At 29.4% G+C, this 17,897-nt stretch overlaps 1 protein-coding gene across 1 annotated transcript in view; it reads right to left on the bottom strand.

The window, feature by feature from the left end:
* LOC111677589 (zwei Ig domain protein zig-8) overlaps positions 1–17,897 on the bottom strand; it is a 458,977-nt gene that overhangs the window by 101,569 nt on the left and 339,511 nt on the right. The window contains exon 3 of the mRNA XM_046945628.1: positions 14,304–15,861. Coding sequence (XP_046801584.1) covers positions 14,304–14,349 — 46 coding nt within the window. The 5' untranslated portion in view covers positions 14,350–15,861. The remainder of the gene's footprint in view (positions 1–14,303; positions 15,862–17,897) is intronic.

Raw genomic sequence — 17,897 nt, 5'->3', positions numbered from 1 at the left:
ATCGCAATGAAACTCAACAAAACTAACTGTTATTTAGAAATATATCCTTTTCCCAAATTTACCGAGGATCGGCCCATATTTGACATATATAAAGCCTTATTTAGAAATCTTAGTTTTTTTTATCAATAAATGGCTTAAATATTTTGGAATTATGGTAATATTCAACATAAAAACTTTAAAAAATATACTCATGGTGTAGGGTATTATATGGTCGGCCATGCCCGACTATACTTTCCTACTTGTTATAAATAGGTTTGGCTGACGATATCAGTTATATTAACTTTTTGAGATAACCTTTAGGTATAGCGACTCTATTTTTATATCTGAGTCAAAAAAAAAATTAGATCTTTTTATGAGCTAAAAAAAGAGCCGCTGTTCTCCCACAAAGTCTCCAAGATAAGTCAGTGGTATGGTATGAACTTAGCCATGCACTATACAATGCAGATAATACGACAGGATAAATCTCAAATGACTAGCCGAGTAAGAATAATCGCAATCACACAAACAATTAATAATGAGCGGCAAGTTCAACTTGAAAGTAATGTTGAGCTCAACAATTTTCTAGTTACCAAAAGAACTTGGTTCAAAGTTGATACTAATAGAGAAGGGAGATCTTTTAGTGATCCAAAGTCTCTCTGTGTGCCCACGGGCCACAAAATTGTCCCGGATCTAATGAAACTTGCAGAAGACGCTAATGGAAATACTATGCAAATAGTAACCTGTTGTGTTACCAACTCCCAACATGTAGAATAAACAACCATAGCAGGATTTCTCAGGGAAGAAATATTAGAGAGAACTATATGTTCAGATGAGCTAAAAAAAATCAGGATTGAGGAGTTTCGAAGAAGCCAAACTTTTTAGATATTCTATTGCTCATGAGATAATCTCCAATTCTCCAAATCTCCATTATATTTCACAAATACAAATTATAAGCGACGAACCCTTATGGATTTTATTACATATATTATATATATTATATATATATATTATATATATTATATATATTATATATAAAGTATTATATATAAAGTCAACTTCGTCAATAGATTCACAGAAGAAATATAACACTATTTGTTAAGAAATTCTTATAAAGGAAATTTAGGATTTAAGAGCTTCGGCAGAGCTTTACTTTTCGTTACTTATGACTAAGGATCACAATACTAAGTGTTGCATGTACATTAGGGTAGCCCCTTTTCTATGAAGGAAAAATAAGGTGTCGATGTTCCAGTATGAAATTAAAATTTAATTGATTACAACATAGCGTTTTTGAACATTTTTCCTGGGGTCAATATTTGGCGAGATGGATCAAGGGATAAAAAGGTCTTTTTTGAGGTTTTTATGATTTTTTTATATTTTTTCATATTTAATATAACATTTTTTATCATAAGAAAGGTCCTTGAGAGACGCTTTTAATGGCATATCTAAAATTTTTGTGTAACAGTAAAAGTGATCGAATTTTTTTAATTTTTCATAAAATTTTAAGATTTTCTACACTTTAGTTAAATATAATTCGTTGAAATTAATACACAATAATAATCAATAAAATCTACAGAAACGGTTTTTTTTCGTTTTCCAAAATTCAATCTAGATCAAATTATTAAGTGTTATATAGCCTGTAGGAAACCTGGAACAAAATAGTGTTTAAAATATTAAAATAAAATAAACAAAACTTAACTAATTTGGAAAAACAGAAAAAATAATTTCGGTGAAAATTTATGTGGTTTATAATGTAACAATTTAAAATAATTAAATAATTCTTTGTAAAAATTTTAAAACCTTAAAAATTTTACGAAAAATAATGACATTTGTAATAAATTTGGAGTTGTATATTATTTTGAGTTATGTGATTGAAATCGTCTCCCAAAGACCTTTCATATGATACTAAATTTTCATATGGTCTTTTTGCATAAAAATGTGAAAAAAATCAGGAAAAAAGTGCAAGATTTTATGGAAATTAAATTAAAAGAACAGGTAAGAATGTATAGTCGGGCTTGGCCGGTTATTATGCTTATTTATCACAATAAAGCATTTATCTTGAAAATCACCTTGATTCTAAATTAATTAAGGAATTTATGGACGAAAAACTTATTTTCTAAGAGGGTTTATATGGGGGTTAGGAGCAAATGTGGACCAATTCCGATGAAATGAGCTGAATAGATTTATAATTATATGATATTTATATAATATATATAATATTTGTCTGTGCTAAATTTAATTGCAATAAAAGTGGTAATAAATGAATTGCGGATATTCAAGTCACTTTCTGAAAAGGGCTTTGTGTGGGGACTAGAGTCAAATGAAGTCCGATCATTTCGAAATTTGGCAACGTCATCAAGGCTTGTATAAAACTTAGTTGTGCGTACTTTCATCGAGATACATTTATACATACATTACATTTTACATAATTATGAGTTCAAAAGCCCTTTTCGGGGGGGTTAAGTTGTATGGGGGCTAGGACCGATTTTAAAAATTTTCAATAGGCTTTTTCCTTGGATCAAAACAAACGTGTATTCCAAATTTTATCAAATTATCTTGAAAATTGCGACATGTACTTGGATAACAACGTTTACATGGACACACGGACGAAGTACAAATGATACTACAGATTTTCGTAAGGATCGGCCTATATTTGACCCTAGCCCCCATACAAACCCCCCTTCAAAAAATGACTTAAACGTCTAAAATTGACTTGTAACCATTTGTATCGCAATGAAACTCAACAAAACTAACTGTTATTTAGAAATATATCCTTTTCCCAAATTTACCGAGGATCGGCCCATATTTGACCAATATAATGCCTTATTTAGAAGTTTTAGTTTTTTTTATCAATAAATGGCTTAAATATTTTGGAGTTATGGTAATATTCAACATAAAAGTTTCTTTACAAAAAATAAAAATTTTATAAAAAGTAAAAATTTTAAAAATATACTCATGGTGTAGGGTATTATATGGTCGGCCATGCCCGACTATACTTTCCTACTTGTTTGTATACGAAATTTGTTCTTAAAGGATTTTTATATATATATATATATTTTTTTTGTATTTACGTTTGGTAACATGTTAACCAACTACACAACAACTGCAGATGAAACATGTATTGTTGGAGAGCTTTATTTCTTTGGGATAAATGGCAAAGTAGTTTTTTTTCAACATAAATTTCAAATAATTTAAAAGTAATATAAATAAAGTAAAACCTAAAAAAAAATATATTTTTTATAAGATTTCATCATTTTAAAAAGGAACTTTATGAAATGCTTTTTAGCAGAAATATTAGCATTTCTCTTAGCAATTAATACAAAATTTTTCATTACTTAACCGTTTTTTGCACTACAAAGCTTTAAGACATTTAGTTTTCTTTTCATGTTTAAAATAAATCAATCCCCTTCTATTCTAATATAAATGATTTTTCTTAATATACATTTTACCCTAATTAAAATATTAATCACTTCAAGTAGAAAGAAGAACAAAAAGTTCTGTTTTGCAAATCTTTTACTTAAATATCCATAATAATTTCTTCCCAGTAATCTGTCTTCTTTATTTGTGTTCGTGTAATTACTTTGATTTATGTTTTCATTAATACAAAAATATCACTTCCTATCTATTTAGCATAAAATTTATTAAAAGATTCATTAATTAAAATATAACTTTTATTTGAATTATAAATATTTTACTACTTTTTCATGATTATTTTTTTTTCTACAACTTGCCACACAGCAGTCAGCATTAAAAGGAAATAAATGTCACAATTTCTTTAAGAAACTAAATAAATGAAAGTACTAGGAAAAATATTAGGGTTTGGGGAAGGGATGTATAAAATTGCTAAATAAACTTTACTACAATTATTTATTAGCATTATGCTAACAAACTATAAAAATGGACAGCAACAGCAAATATTATCTATAACTGTAATAGAAGTAGAAAAAAAAAACTAGAAAAATAATAGCAACAGCAAAGTTTTTATAAGTTATGAATGACAATAATGAAGAAAATGACATACATTAGTTTATGATTGTCGACAATTTGTTTAGGACTTATTCATTATTCTTCTTCAAAATAGAAAATAAGACGGTAAATGGAGAAAAAAAATAAAACAGTCAACTATAAAACCAAATAAATAATGCTGTTACTAAGAAAATGAAAGAAGAATGGGGTAGAATTTTTTTGATAAATAAAATATATAAATAGTTTTATCATATATATAGGAGGGTCAATTCGGAAGGTTTAAAAAAATATTCTTAAAGATTGCACTGTAGGGTAGCTTAATTTTGCAGAAGGAAATCTTTAAAAAAATGCTTAATTGAAACAAACAGTTATGGATACCAATTGATACTTAGAAAAAAGTTTTAAAGAAAAGCTTTTTAATGAAATTTCACGAACAATTTTTTATAAAAGAAACTTTTTATACCCTACACCACTTTAGTGGGTTTGTGCAGATGTTTGTAATGCACAATAATATTGGTCCTATACCTTAAAGTATACCAATCGGCTCAGAATCATTTTCTGTGTCGATTTAGCTATGTCCGTCCGTCCGTCTGTCCGTCCATGTTAACCTTGTAATCAAACTACAGGCCGCAGTTTTGAAAATAATTAAATGAAATTTGGTACATGATCTTCTATTGCCCCAGGGAGAAACCCTATTGAAAATGGTTAAGATCGGTCCATTATTTTAGTCTATACAACAGGACTCCCTAATAGAACTTGTAAACCTTGTAAATATCCACAGTTTTATTAAACAGTAAATGGCTCTGAGGCAAGGTACAATTCAACTTAAATACAGGTCTGCCTTGCCCGAATATAATTTCTTACTTGTTATTGTTAAAATGTGATTTTGCAAAAAAAAATTAATAAATAAATAAATTTTTATAGCCACCATCAAAAAATAAGGAAAGAGAGATTTGAAAATTTGCAAAAATGTTTCGTATTAGCGCAATTTGTTTACGCTCTTTACTGGCTTAAAAAATTACGAAACAAAATCTCAAATACCCACCATATCACCTTCTGCCCATTAACTCTTTCACGTATACGGGACACCTGTGTCCCTAGATTTTTTTCTAATCATTGTCGATTTTGTGCGTAGTTATGAATACGCAGCTGGAGTAAATGGTTATTTTCAAAGAAAAATAAGTTAGTTTTTAGAATTTGATGTCACTACATACTAAAAAAGATAATATCCTACGATATCCTTCGAAAACACTTTTATTCTTTTTTCCTCAAAAATGATCAATATACATCAAAATAAAGTGTGTCGTAAAGTCATATCCAAAAAGATCCAGCGGTTTAGTTTTGTGCGTGAAAGGGTTAACACAAATTATAGTCTATAAATGCAATGTCGGCCGATGTTTTCACCTAGGCCCCATACAAGTGGCCTCCGGAATTAGTTAGTTAGTTAGTTAGGTAGTTAGGTAGTTAGTTAGTTAGTTAGTTAGGTTGTTTGGTTGTTTGTTCGGTCATGTGCAACTATACATTTATACTCGTTTAATTTAAAGAAAAGGAGCTTTTTATAAAAAAAAGAACTTTTGTAAATTCAAGAGTTTTTTGAAAAAAAAAATTGTAAAAAATTAAACTTTTGTAAAACCTTTTTGGTAGAGATAAATGTTTCCTGAGAAAAATATATATTTTTTTAAATTAAACATTAAAAACAACAGCTTTCTGTAAAAATGTGCTTTAAACTTTTTTATACCCTTCACACTTCGCGATAAGGTTATATGTATATAAATTTGTCATTTCGTTTGTAATATTTATATATATATTCTGGATCCTTATAGATATCGGAGTCGATTGACCCATGTCCGTCTGTCTTTCTGTCTGTTGAAATCAGTTTTTAGAGGACTACAGATATCGGCGAGATCCGCATCTTTAATAATTCTGTTAGACATGCTTTTGAGAAGATAGCTATTTAAAATCAACAAAGTCAGTGTATAAATAACGGAGATAATGATGAGCAAAAATCCGACACAACTTCTGAAATTGTCCTCAAAAAAACATATTTTTTTACTAATGTACATGTGTGTGTAAATGTTTGGTTATTTCAGCAGTGTATTTTATTTTGTATGTTCCCTTAAGGAAACCTGTCGACAAGTGTCCCCAAGTCACTAGTTTGGTCGACTATTTTGGTGAATTATTGGCGACATTATCAACGAAGCGTCAATCAGCTGATTAATAATATGTCGGCGGCATCGTTTATAAATCAAGTATTTATTTCGATTGCAATAAAATATTTATTTAAAAAAAGCATGTTTCTAAATTGCAAATATATAAAAAAGTTTTTATTTTGTCAAATTTATTATATTGAACACAAAAAAAAAAAAACAAAAAAAAAACAAAATTGTAGTCTAGAATTGTTAAAGTATACTAGTAATTCACTGGTTCCAAAGTTTATATATGGTCCCAAAATAAGTACCTAGTCAATAGTATTTAAGTCATTAGTAGATTTTCAATGACACGCACATGTTAAATGTCTATAGTAGAAAGCATTGTATGTCATATAATAATTCACTAGTACTAGTGACTGCGTCAATAGTAAGTTAGTAGAGTTTTAATAATGAAATTTCCTGCAGTATTTGGATGCTGTTGGCTGCATTGAGTTATGTATGTTGTTTTCTTTTTGTGAATTTTGTTCGTATATTTGGATGTAGGTTGGTTTTATTGCGTTGTTTATTTTGTTTTTCTGTGTTATGTATGTTAAGATGTTATTGTTCATTATACCCTACACCACTATAGTGGGGAGGGTATTATGCGTTTGTGCTGAAGTTTGTAACACCCAAAAAATTGGTCCTAGACCCACCTTAAAGTATACCAATCGCCTCAGAATCACTTTCTGAGTCGATTTAGCTATGTCCGACTGTCCGTCCGTCCGTCCGTCCGTCTGTCTGTCTGTCTGTCTGTCTGTGTGTCCATGTAAACCTTGTGCGCACTCTACAGGTCACAATTTTCAAGATAATTTGATGAAATTTGGCAAATGCTGTTTTTTTTGGTTCAAGATCGCTATTGAAAATGGTTGAAATCGGTCCATTATTTCTCCTAGCCCCCATACAACCGTACCCCCCGAATCGGGCATTTAGGCTCATAAGTACGTTAAATGTTTTATAATGTCAACGAAAATCAGCAAAAATTAGTTTTATAGAACAATAATTGACAATACTAATTTTTATTGTGATCGGGCCTTATTTGACCCTAGCCCCCATACAGACTCCCCTTCAGAAAATGACTTGATGGTCAAAATTAACTTATAATTACTTATAAAGCGATTATTAACGATTATTAATGACTTTGTAGTAGACGTAAACTCATCTACCAAAATTTATAAGGATAGGCCCATATTTACCTCTTCTCCCCTATGAGCCCTCTTGTAGAAAATCTCTCTTTTTTGTCAACAATAAGTAAAAATATTCCACAATAAAACAAATTTAATGCTTTATTTAAAAAATTCAAAATTTTAACATACTGACTGGTGTAGGGTATCATATGGTCGGCATTGTCCGACTATACATTCATACTTGTTTTGCTTTGCTTTTGGGGTAATAGTAATGTAGGCAGGAAAAAAATAAAATTTATAAAACTAATATGTTTAATACACTATGGTGAAGGGTATATATTCGGCACAAACGAATATAGCACTCTTGTTAAAAAGAAAAATTTTTGCAAAGAAATTATTTTTTAAGAAAACTTTTCCAAAAAAAAAAATGTGGAAAAATTAATATTTTATGTTTTAAAAAGTTTGTTTTTAATAAGCTATTTTGATAAATATGATGAATCTTTCTACTCTCGGTAAAAAATATTAATACTGAAAAACCCAGAAATATTACAATGTATTGTCATAACTAAATAGTCATTATTATTCGTGACGTGATAGTGGTGGTGGATGAATATTTCCATTCTGTTAAGCACAATGTCTTAGCCTTTAACTTCCGTTTCCGTTTACTTGAACACACGCGAAAATGTGAAAAACCCAATCTGACATCTGCTTCTTTTTCGCTACACCAACACACATATTGTGTTGTCAATGCTGCTCTTACTACTACGTCAACGTTCGCTTTATATTTAAAACTTTATTATGAAAATTCATACAAAAATAAAAAAAGTAATATAAATGACATTCCAATTATTCTTATCATAGAAAAAATAGTGAAATATGTATTAGTTATCAAGACCAAACCTATTTTTTCCATTATATAACTTACTTTAGTAACCATTTCTAGTTAAAACGACAGTTTGGTTATGTATGTACTATATAGAAGAGAAAGTCATTGTGTAGGGAAGTAAGAAATACGGAGTTTAAAAAATGTATGTTTATGTCTGCTGCCTTTGGTGGTCAAATTATGTCATAGAGTTTATCATAACTATTTAGTTGAAGTCATCCATTATCAACGTGGTAGAGTAGAAATAACATATTTTGTTCGTATACAGATATGTATTTTTCTAGAAAAATTATTAGTACTCTAGTAGTTTTATTATGCATTTAGTAATTTTTTTTCTATATAAAATACTTTAGCTTACCAATTACTAAGTAAATTAAGTTTCTTTTTTTTTAGTTTATTTTTCTATTTTGTTGCATAATAAATTGTAGTTAATCCAAAGTTATGGCCAATGGGGATTTTGGTTACAACCACAATAATAAAAAGGAAATTTGATCATTATTTAATGTAAATTTTAGTTTATTTTTTAAGCATTATTAGAAAATTTATTTATATAAAATTTTATTCATTTGTTAAATTAAATTTTATAAATAATATATTACATTTATTTACATATATTTAAGTAAAATATTAAAACAAATTGTTTAAAAATTTTAAGAAATCTATTAAAAATTTCCTTATATTTCTACTTAACTAAAGTTGTTGCAACAAACTTTAGCAACACTTCAGTTTTATATAAATTTGTATAAATTTTATTGTGAAATATATTTGCTTGTATTATTTTTTTATTTAAATTTACATATTTTTCTAATCTTCTTAAGCTGGAAAAATGTATTCAATTGGAAAATTAACTTAAATAATGTAATGCTTATTTCACTTAAGTTTACAAAAAATATTTCTATTTATATATTAAATAAAACCTAAGCATAAATAATATAGAAATTATGTCAATAAAAAAATTTACAAAATATTTGAAATTATATAAAAAAAGCATGTAAAAATGTATAGTTGGACATGAACGACCATATGATATCCTACATCAGTGGATATGTTAAAAATGAGGATTATTTTTTATATTCTACCTCACTTTAGTGGGGAGGGTATATTGGGTTTTTGCTGTTGTTTGCAACGCATAATAATATTGGTCCTATACCCACCTTAAAATATACCAATTGGTTCAGAATTTCTGAGTCGATTTAGCTATGTCCGTCCGACCATGTAAACCTTCTAATCAAACTACAGGTCATTCAAGATAATCCAATGAAATTTGATACATGATCCTGTATTATCTCAGGGACGAAGCCTATTGAAAATGGTTGAGATCAGTCCACTTAGCCCACATACAACTGAACCCCCGACTATAGCTTGTGATCGTTGTATTCAAACTACAGGAAATTTGGCACATGATCTTCAATGGTACCTTAGACAAAGCCTATTGAAAATGGTTAACATCGGTGCATTATTTCACCTAGCCCCATACATCTGAACCCGCTTAATATGGCTTTTAAGTTCATAATAATGTTTAATATACTCGTATCTCGACAGAAAGCTACAAAACCAATTTCTTTACTAGCCTTGATGACCTTCCTGAACTCTTTAATATAGGGACTCATTAAATGTCCCCTTCAAAATTTGACTTGAACATCAACAGTTTTATTAAACAATTAATGGCTTAAGTATATCTCAGACATGGTAAAATTCAACTTATTTGCTTTATTATAAAAAACGAAATCACATTTTATTCGTAAACAGGGATATATGGTCGGCCTCGCCCGACTTTAACTTCTTACTTGTTTTAATGTAAATTGCATATCCCATGGGCTAAACAACCAAAGGAAAGGTAAATATATTTTGCTGTTTTATTCTTTAATTCATCACATAACTTAACAAAAAAGTCAAAACAAATTATTACTCAATTTTTGTATATTTTAAACAAATTCTTTGGCGAATGTACCCCAGGGGCAGTTCTTTAGTTTAGTTGAAATTTCACAATCATTGACATTCTTTCACCAAATAATATAGTTGTTATGTCATAAAAACTTAAAAAGTTAGTACAAAAAATACACACAGTGAAATATTTTCACAATTATTTAAAAAAAAAAAAACAATTAATCACGTCTGCATGCTAACGTATGTAAAGTTAATCTCTTATACTTTCTGGGATGATGGATAATAGATAAACGAAAATAAAATTTGATAATGTGATAAAATGTATTACTCGGTATTTCTTATTCGGTAGTGGTAGAAGTGCCCCTATGGCGCATGATCCCCCTTCTTCGCAATTTACAAGTAAAATTTGATTTCCAAGACATTTTCTGAAGGGGAGATTGTATAAGGGCTAGGGTCAAATAACATGCAAACAGACAGACAAAAAGACAGGCAGACAGATATACAGACAGGCAGACATACAGACGAACATAGCTAAATCGAATTTAATTTCAGGTTTAACAAACGCATAATATCCTTCCCACTATAAAACTAAACCACTAGAAATCTCTAGAGTGAAAAGAAACAATTTTTATAAAATTAAAAGTTTAATTCTAAGTCAATCACATTTTTACCATTACTACCTTTCTATATGATCACCATAAACTTATCTGTTTTCATCTGCTACATATTTAATTTGAAACCTATTTCTGCTACTTAATATGTATTTAATACATATTCTTTATCATATTATCTTTCGAACAGCTGTTTCAAGTCTATTAAAAATTCATTAAAATTAATCACTATAACAACAATAATAATAATACTGCCAACCTGTTTGCCGTGTTATAAGTATGAATTTAAAACATTATATTTAATATGTAAATAATTTACAAAAGGAATATACCACACACTTGACTTTTAGCGGCAGGCTGATTCAAGGTTTACAAGTTTTTTTACGTGCATGCAACAATCGGTTATATATTAATGGGCACAGTGGGTGTGGAATTCAAAAACTACATAAGTTATTATAAATAGGTGTATTCAATAAATTCTTTGTACCTTTTTCACCACACAAAACATTTGCAAATACGTCGTTGTGTTTATTAGTTAAAAAGATATAAAGGACCTTAGAATTACAAATTTCAAAAAAGTACCAGAAAAACATCCGATCAGTATAAAATTAGATACAGTTGCATTAAAATCCTGTTTTGCACGTTTTTTCTATAGTCTAGTCTATAGTCTAGTCTATAGTCTAGTCTATAGTCTAGTCTATAGTATAGTCTATAGTCTAGTCTATAGTCTAGTCTATAGTCTAGTCTATAGTCTAGTCTATAGTCTAGTCTATAGTCTAGTCTATAGTCTAGTCTATAGTCTAGTCTATAGTCTAGTCTATAGTCTAGTCTATAGTCTAGTCTATAGTCTAGTCTATAGTCTAGTCTATAGTCTAGTCTATAGTCTAGTCTATAGTCTAGTCTATAGTCTAGTCTATAGTCTAGTCTATAGTCTAGTCTATAGTCTAGTCTATAGTCTAGTCTATAGTCTAGTCTATAGTCTAGTCTATAGTCTAGTCTATAGTCTAGTCTATAGTCTAGTCTATAGTCTAGTCTATAGTCTAGTCTATAGTCTAGTCTATAGTCTAGTCTATAGTCTAGTCTAGTCTATATCTAGTCTAGTCTATAGTCTAGTCTAGTCTATAGTCTAGTCTATAGTCTAGTCTATAGTCTAGTCTATAGTCTAGTCTATAGTCTAGTCTATAGTCTAGTCTATAGTCTAGTCTATAGTCTAGTCTATAGTCTAGTCTATAGTCTAGTCTATAGTCTAGTCTATAGTCTAGTCTATAGTCTAGTCTATAGTCTAGTCTATAGTCTAGTCTATAGTCTAGTCTATAGTCTAGTCTATAGTCTAGTCTATAGTCTAGTCTATAGTCTAGTCTATAGTCTAGTCTATAGTCTAGTCTATAGTCTAGTCTATAGTCTAGTCTATAGTCTAGTCTATAGTCTAGTCTATAGTCTAGTCTATAGTCTATAGTCTAGTCTATAGTCTATAGTCTAGTCTATAGTCTAGTCTATAGTCTAGTCTATAGTCTAGTCTATAGTCTAGTCTATAGTCTAGTCTATAGTCTAGTCTATAGTCTAGTCTATAGTCTAGTCTATAGTCTAGTCTATAGTCTAGTCTATAGTCTAGTCTATAGTCTAGTCTATAGTCTAGTCTATAGTCTAGTCTATAGTCTAGTCTATAGTCTAGTCTATAGTCTAGTCTATAGTCTAGTCTATAGTCTAGTCTATAGTCTAGTCTATAGTCTAGTCTATAGTCTAGTCTATAGTCTAGTCTATAGTCTAGTCTATAGTCTAGTCTATAGTCTAGTCTATAGTCTAGTCTATAGTCTAGTCTATAGTCTAGTCTATAGTCTAGTCTATAGTCTAGTCTATAGTCTAGTCTATAGTCTAGTCTATAGTCTAGTCTATAGTCTAGTCTATAGTCTAGTCTATAGTCTAGTCTATAGTCTAGTCTATAGTCTAGTCTATAGTCTAGTCTATAGTCTAGTCTATAGTCTAGTCTATAGTCTAGTCTATAGTCTAGTCTATAGTCTAGTCTATAGTCTAGTCTATAGTCTAGTCTATAGTCTAGTCTATAGTCTAGTCTATAGTCTAGTCTATAGTCTAGTCTATAGTCTAGTCTATAGTCTAGTCTATAGTCTAGTCTATAGTCTAGTCTATAGTCTAGTCTATAGTCTAGTCTATAGTCTAGTCTATAGTCTAGTCTATAGTCTAGTCTATAGTCTAGTCTATAGTCTAGTCTATAGTCTAGTCTATAGTCTAGTCTATAGTCTAGTCTATAGTCTAGTCTATAGTCTAGTCTATAGTCTAGTCTATAGTCTAGTCTATAGTCTAGTCTATAGTCTAGTCTAACTAGTCTATAGTCTAGTCTATAGTCTAGTCTATAGTTCTAGTCTATATAGTCTAGTCTATAGTCTAGTCTATAGTCTAGTCTATAGTCTAGTCTATAGTCTAGTCTATAGTCTAGTCTATAGTCTAGTCTATAGTCTAGTCTATAGTCTAGTCTATAGTCTAGTCTATAGTCTAGTCTATAGTCTAGTCTATAGTCTAGTCTATAGTCTAGTCTATAGTCTAGTCTATAGTCTAGTCTATAGTCTATAGTCTAGTCTATAGTCTAGTCTATAGTCTAGTCTATAGTCTAGTCTATAGTCTAGTCTATAGTCTAGTCTATAGTCTAGTCTATAGTCTAGTCTATAGTCTAGTCTATAGTCTAGTCTATATAAACTACCATAAACTAGTTTAGTCTATAGTCTAGTCTATAGTCTAGTCTATAGTCTAGTCTATAGTCTAGTCTATAGTCTAGTCTATAGTCTAGTCTATAGTCTAGTCTATAGTCTAGTCTATAGTCTAGTCTATAGTCTAGTCTATAGTCTAGTCTATAGTCTAGTCTATAGTCTAGTCTATAGTCTAGTCTATAGTCTAGTCTATAGTCTAGTCTATAGTCTAGTCTATAGTCTAGTCTATAGTCTAGTCTATAGTCTAGTCTATAGTCTAGTCTATAGTCTAGTCTATAGTCTAGTCTACAGTCTATTTTATAGTCTAATCTATAGTCTAGTCTATAGTCTTGTCTATAGTCTAGTCTATAGTCTAGTCTATAGTCTAGTCTATAGTATAGTCTATAGTATAATCTATAGTCTAGTCTATTGTCTAGTCTATAGTCTAGTCTATAGTCTAGTCTATAAACATATAGTCTATAGTATAGTCTATAGTCTAGTCTATAGTCTAGTCTATAGTCTAGTCTATAGTCTAGTCTATAGTCTAGTCTATAGTCTAGTCTATAGTCTAGTCTATAGTCTAGTCTATAGCCTAGTCTATAGTCTAGTCTATAGTCTAGTCTATAGTCCAGTCTATAGTCTAGTCTATAGTCTAGTCTATAAACATATCTTGTCTATATTCTTCAGCCGAGTCAAGATTAAAGTTTTTTCTATAAAGTGTTTGTGTAGATTATTTAGAATATGTATGTCATCGTAAACGTTAACTCTTTTTTGTGAACTACCGTTTCGATAAGTTTTATTTTAAACTAAATATATCCAACAAGATGTTGCAGTTTGATGTATTGAAGAGTGAAAGAATACTATTATAGACATTTTTTTTACTACTGAACACCGTCTGTTCATTTCCTTTACGAAGACAAAGTTGAAATAAGTAAAATTAATAAAATTAAATGGAAAACTTTACTTACCCGCATACATAAGTAGCGTCAATAAATTTAACAGCCAATGTGTCATGATGATGTTGATAATACTGATGCTAACGTTGCTACAGATGCTGATTTTGTTGCAGCTATAAATACTATTTTCGTATGTCTTGCTATAGCAGAGTGATGGTAGTAGTGGTGGTGACGGTGACAATGTTGACAATATCGTTCTTCGGTTTGCAGAATGTTAAAAATTTTACACGTTTTCTTATTGTTATGATGAATGCAGATGTTGCTGGGTTGCCGCCAGTAGTTTATCCTTTTAACTATTTTATGTTTATTTTTTGTTATTTTTTTATATATAAAAACAAAAAGATCTTATATTTGCACTAAAAGAATGACAACGTAGTGTCAAGTTATATTCAGAAATTTCTTACTCTTAAATGGCAGCAGGAGTTAAGTTGAGAGACGTGTTGATTTATGTAGGAAAAAAGAAGTGCGTTGCTTTCCGGTTAGTTTATTAAGAAGATGTATATATATTTCGTATTTTATTTACTTTTTTTGTTTAATATGTTGCCAATAATAAAGACAATAAACTATGTGGGGAAAGTATGGCAAGCGTTGTTAAAATATTGGTATATAAAATTAATGGACAAACTTTCATCCTTTTTTGCTGCTTATTTGCGTAACAGGACGGTGGTTTAAGTTACTACTGTTAGTGATGCTAGCACGTTTTCTTTATTTATTTTCTTTTAATAAATATCAACAGATATTGTAGATATCAGTTTATTTAAATAGTAATTTATTACGAAATAACTAAAAACTTTTAACTCCATTGAGGTGGTGGCAATAAAAATAGAGGCAAGTAATTTTGAAAATGCCATAAAAATAAAAATATTTAACAAAACATCACGTAATAGTTTACTAGAACAACAAAGGAAGTATTTAATTAAAATAAACAATTATATAAACAAAACCGGTAACTATTAAATACACACGTAGCACTCATACACTTATGATTTTGTTGATAAACCCACAAAAGTATGCCACACAATTTGTCATTAACAAAATATTTTTTTTAGTAGACAAACAACTGAATTTATAGTTTTAATTTATTTGCTTTAGAATTATTGTCCTTTTTAAAATACTCTTACTTTTAGACATCTTGCTAGTTAGAACGTAAAAGGCATTAACTAGAGATATTGTTTTTGTTTTTACTTCTCTTTAATTGGTTTCAATTTACATTGTTATTATGAACACGTGATGTCCTTTTTTATTTCCGTTAAAGTCTCTCTACCATTAACTGTTGCTTTATTTATTTTTTTTATATCCCATATTTTTAATACTGATTGCAGCTCATATTCATTGTTTTTCAAATCCTTCACTTTTCACTTTTGTAGAGAATTTTATTTCCTGTTCACATGAGATGTTGTTTGTTTGTATTGGTTGTCAGCTTTTGACACTCTTGTGTCTATCAGTGTAATTGTAATCTTGTTTGTTTGTGTTCCATTCAGTTTTTATTCTTTTACAGTTCTATAGTTCTCTTCTATAGTTCTCTTCTCTTGGCCCCCCCCTTTATTATTCATTCATTGGTATCCAGCTTCTGAAAAAAAAAAACACAAAAGAAAGAGAAATATGATATTTTATTGCAAATTTAACGTTATAGTAATAAATGCTGTAAGTGCCTGTTAGCACAGCAAATAACAGTAGCTGAAAAAGAGAAATGTAAGATGAAGAAAAAAATACACAAAATTGCTGTTAAATAAATGATTTTATGTTACGTGTAAAATGAAATTGCTTAATTGGTGGACCATTTTGTGATTTACAACAAGTTTTAAAACTGCTGTGATGGAATTTAATATTATTGCACAAATAAATATGTAAGAACGGAAAATCTTACTTAAGGAATTTATGAAGGACATTACTTTCATCCTTAATATTAGTAAAAGAAAATTTTGCTTACAAAAGTAATACAGGAAATTTGATTGATATTACATTTTACAACCTAGCTATAAAAAGAAAGTATGGATAAAAAGAATTGTTGTTTAAATAATAAAAAGAATAATAGAAAAAAAATATAAGCACAAATATTTTAAACTAGAGATAAATAACAAACACTGTTTGATAATACACTTACACCATTTATCGCACTGCCAAGAGTACACATGTAATCCTAATCAAAATATTTTGAAAATTAATGGTTGAATAAATAAACCTTATTATTATTAGAAACTTTTCAGTTTCAGTTCTAGTTAGTTCTAATTTAGTTCTAATTCAGTTCAAGTTCTAAACTAAAACACAACCCTATTTGTTGATACCGTCACCTGATATGCATCATGGTGCAGCTAATCTTTGTAATTAAAACACTAGATACAAATATCCAAATTCATACATATTTAATTGTTTGTTAATACGTAAAAGTATTGGGTTGCATGTAGTGCATTAATTCTAGTTCAGTTCTAGTTCAGTTCTAGTTCAGTTTTAGTTCAGTTCTAGTTCAGTTCTAGTTCAGTTCTAGTTCAGTTTTAGTTCAGTTCTAGTTCAGTTCTAGTTCAGTTCTAGTTCAGTTCCAGTTCAGTTCTACTTCAGTTCTAGTTCAGTTCTAGTTCAGTTCTAGTTCAGTTCTAGTTCAGTTCTAGTTCAGTTCTAGTTCAGTTCTATTTCAGTTCTAGTTCAGTTCAGTTCTAGTTCAGTTCTAGTTTATTTCTAGTTCAGAACCATTTTAATTCTAGTTCAGTTCTAATTCAGTTCTAGTGCTGTTCTAGTTTTTTGTGCTTTTAGTTATAGCTATTTTCTGATTTTAAGATATTTTTATTCTTATATATTCCCGCTATTGATTCGTTTTCTAAGTGTCCCTGATACATAATAGGATGCTTTTATACACATAAGATGACCGAAACAAAATCTTGTTAGTATATAAGGTATAAACATACCTTAATACTAGCCATAAAAATATAAAAATGGTTCAAACAGCCTAGACCTTTCTAACATGTACATAAAAGGTATGTCCTTTCCCTCATACTTAATGCTGTTTCAGCATGTTCTACAATTTTTATAGAACAATATATACGCCCACATTGCACTAGTAGCAATTACATTTTTTTCTAAAACCTAGGTCAACAAATTCACACAAAATATAACTTTGTATGTTCATAAAAACACATACAGATAATAGAGAAAATGCATTTAAGTAAACAAGTTCCACATCATTGATTGTGTGATTTTTAAAGTAGAAAATGAAATGAAATTGGCTTAAACGAAACCAAATAAATAGAAAAAGAATCTAGAAAAAAAGGCAAACTATCAAAATGAAACGAAAGGGAAAAACGCCAAAGAGATAGTTAGAAGCATCGACTATAAGATAACAAAATAAATTGGATTTCAATAAGTGGGTAAGAGAAATGAAAAAGAAAAAATAAAATTCATATTTTTATACCCTTCACCTTCGCGAGAAGGGCATATATAAGTTTGTCATTCCATTTGTAATTTCTATAATATAATTTTCCGACCCTATAAAATATATATATTTGAGATCCTTATAGATAGCGGAGTCGATTAAGCCATGTCCGTCTGTCTGTCTGTCTGTCTGTCTGTCTGTCTGTCCGTCTGTCTGTTGAAATCAGTTTTTAGAGGACCCCA

This window comes from Lucilia cuprina, chromosome 3 (genome assembly GCF_022045245.1).
Source record: "Lucilia cuprina isolate Lc7/37 chromosome 3, ASM2204524v1, whole genome shotgun sequence".
Classification (NCBI taxonomy): domain Eukaryota; kingdom Metazoa; phylum Arthropoda; class Insecta; order Diptera; family Calliphoridae; genus Lucilia; species Lucilia cuprina.
Note: the sequence above shows the minus strand (reverse complement) of the source record. Positions and strands in the feature narration are given on the sequence as shown.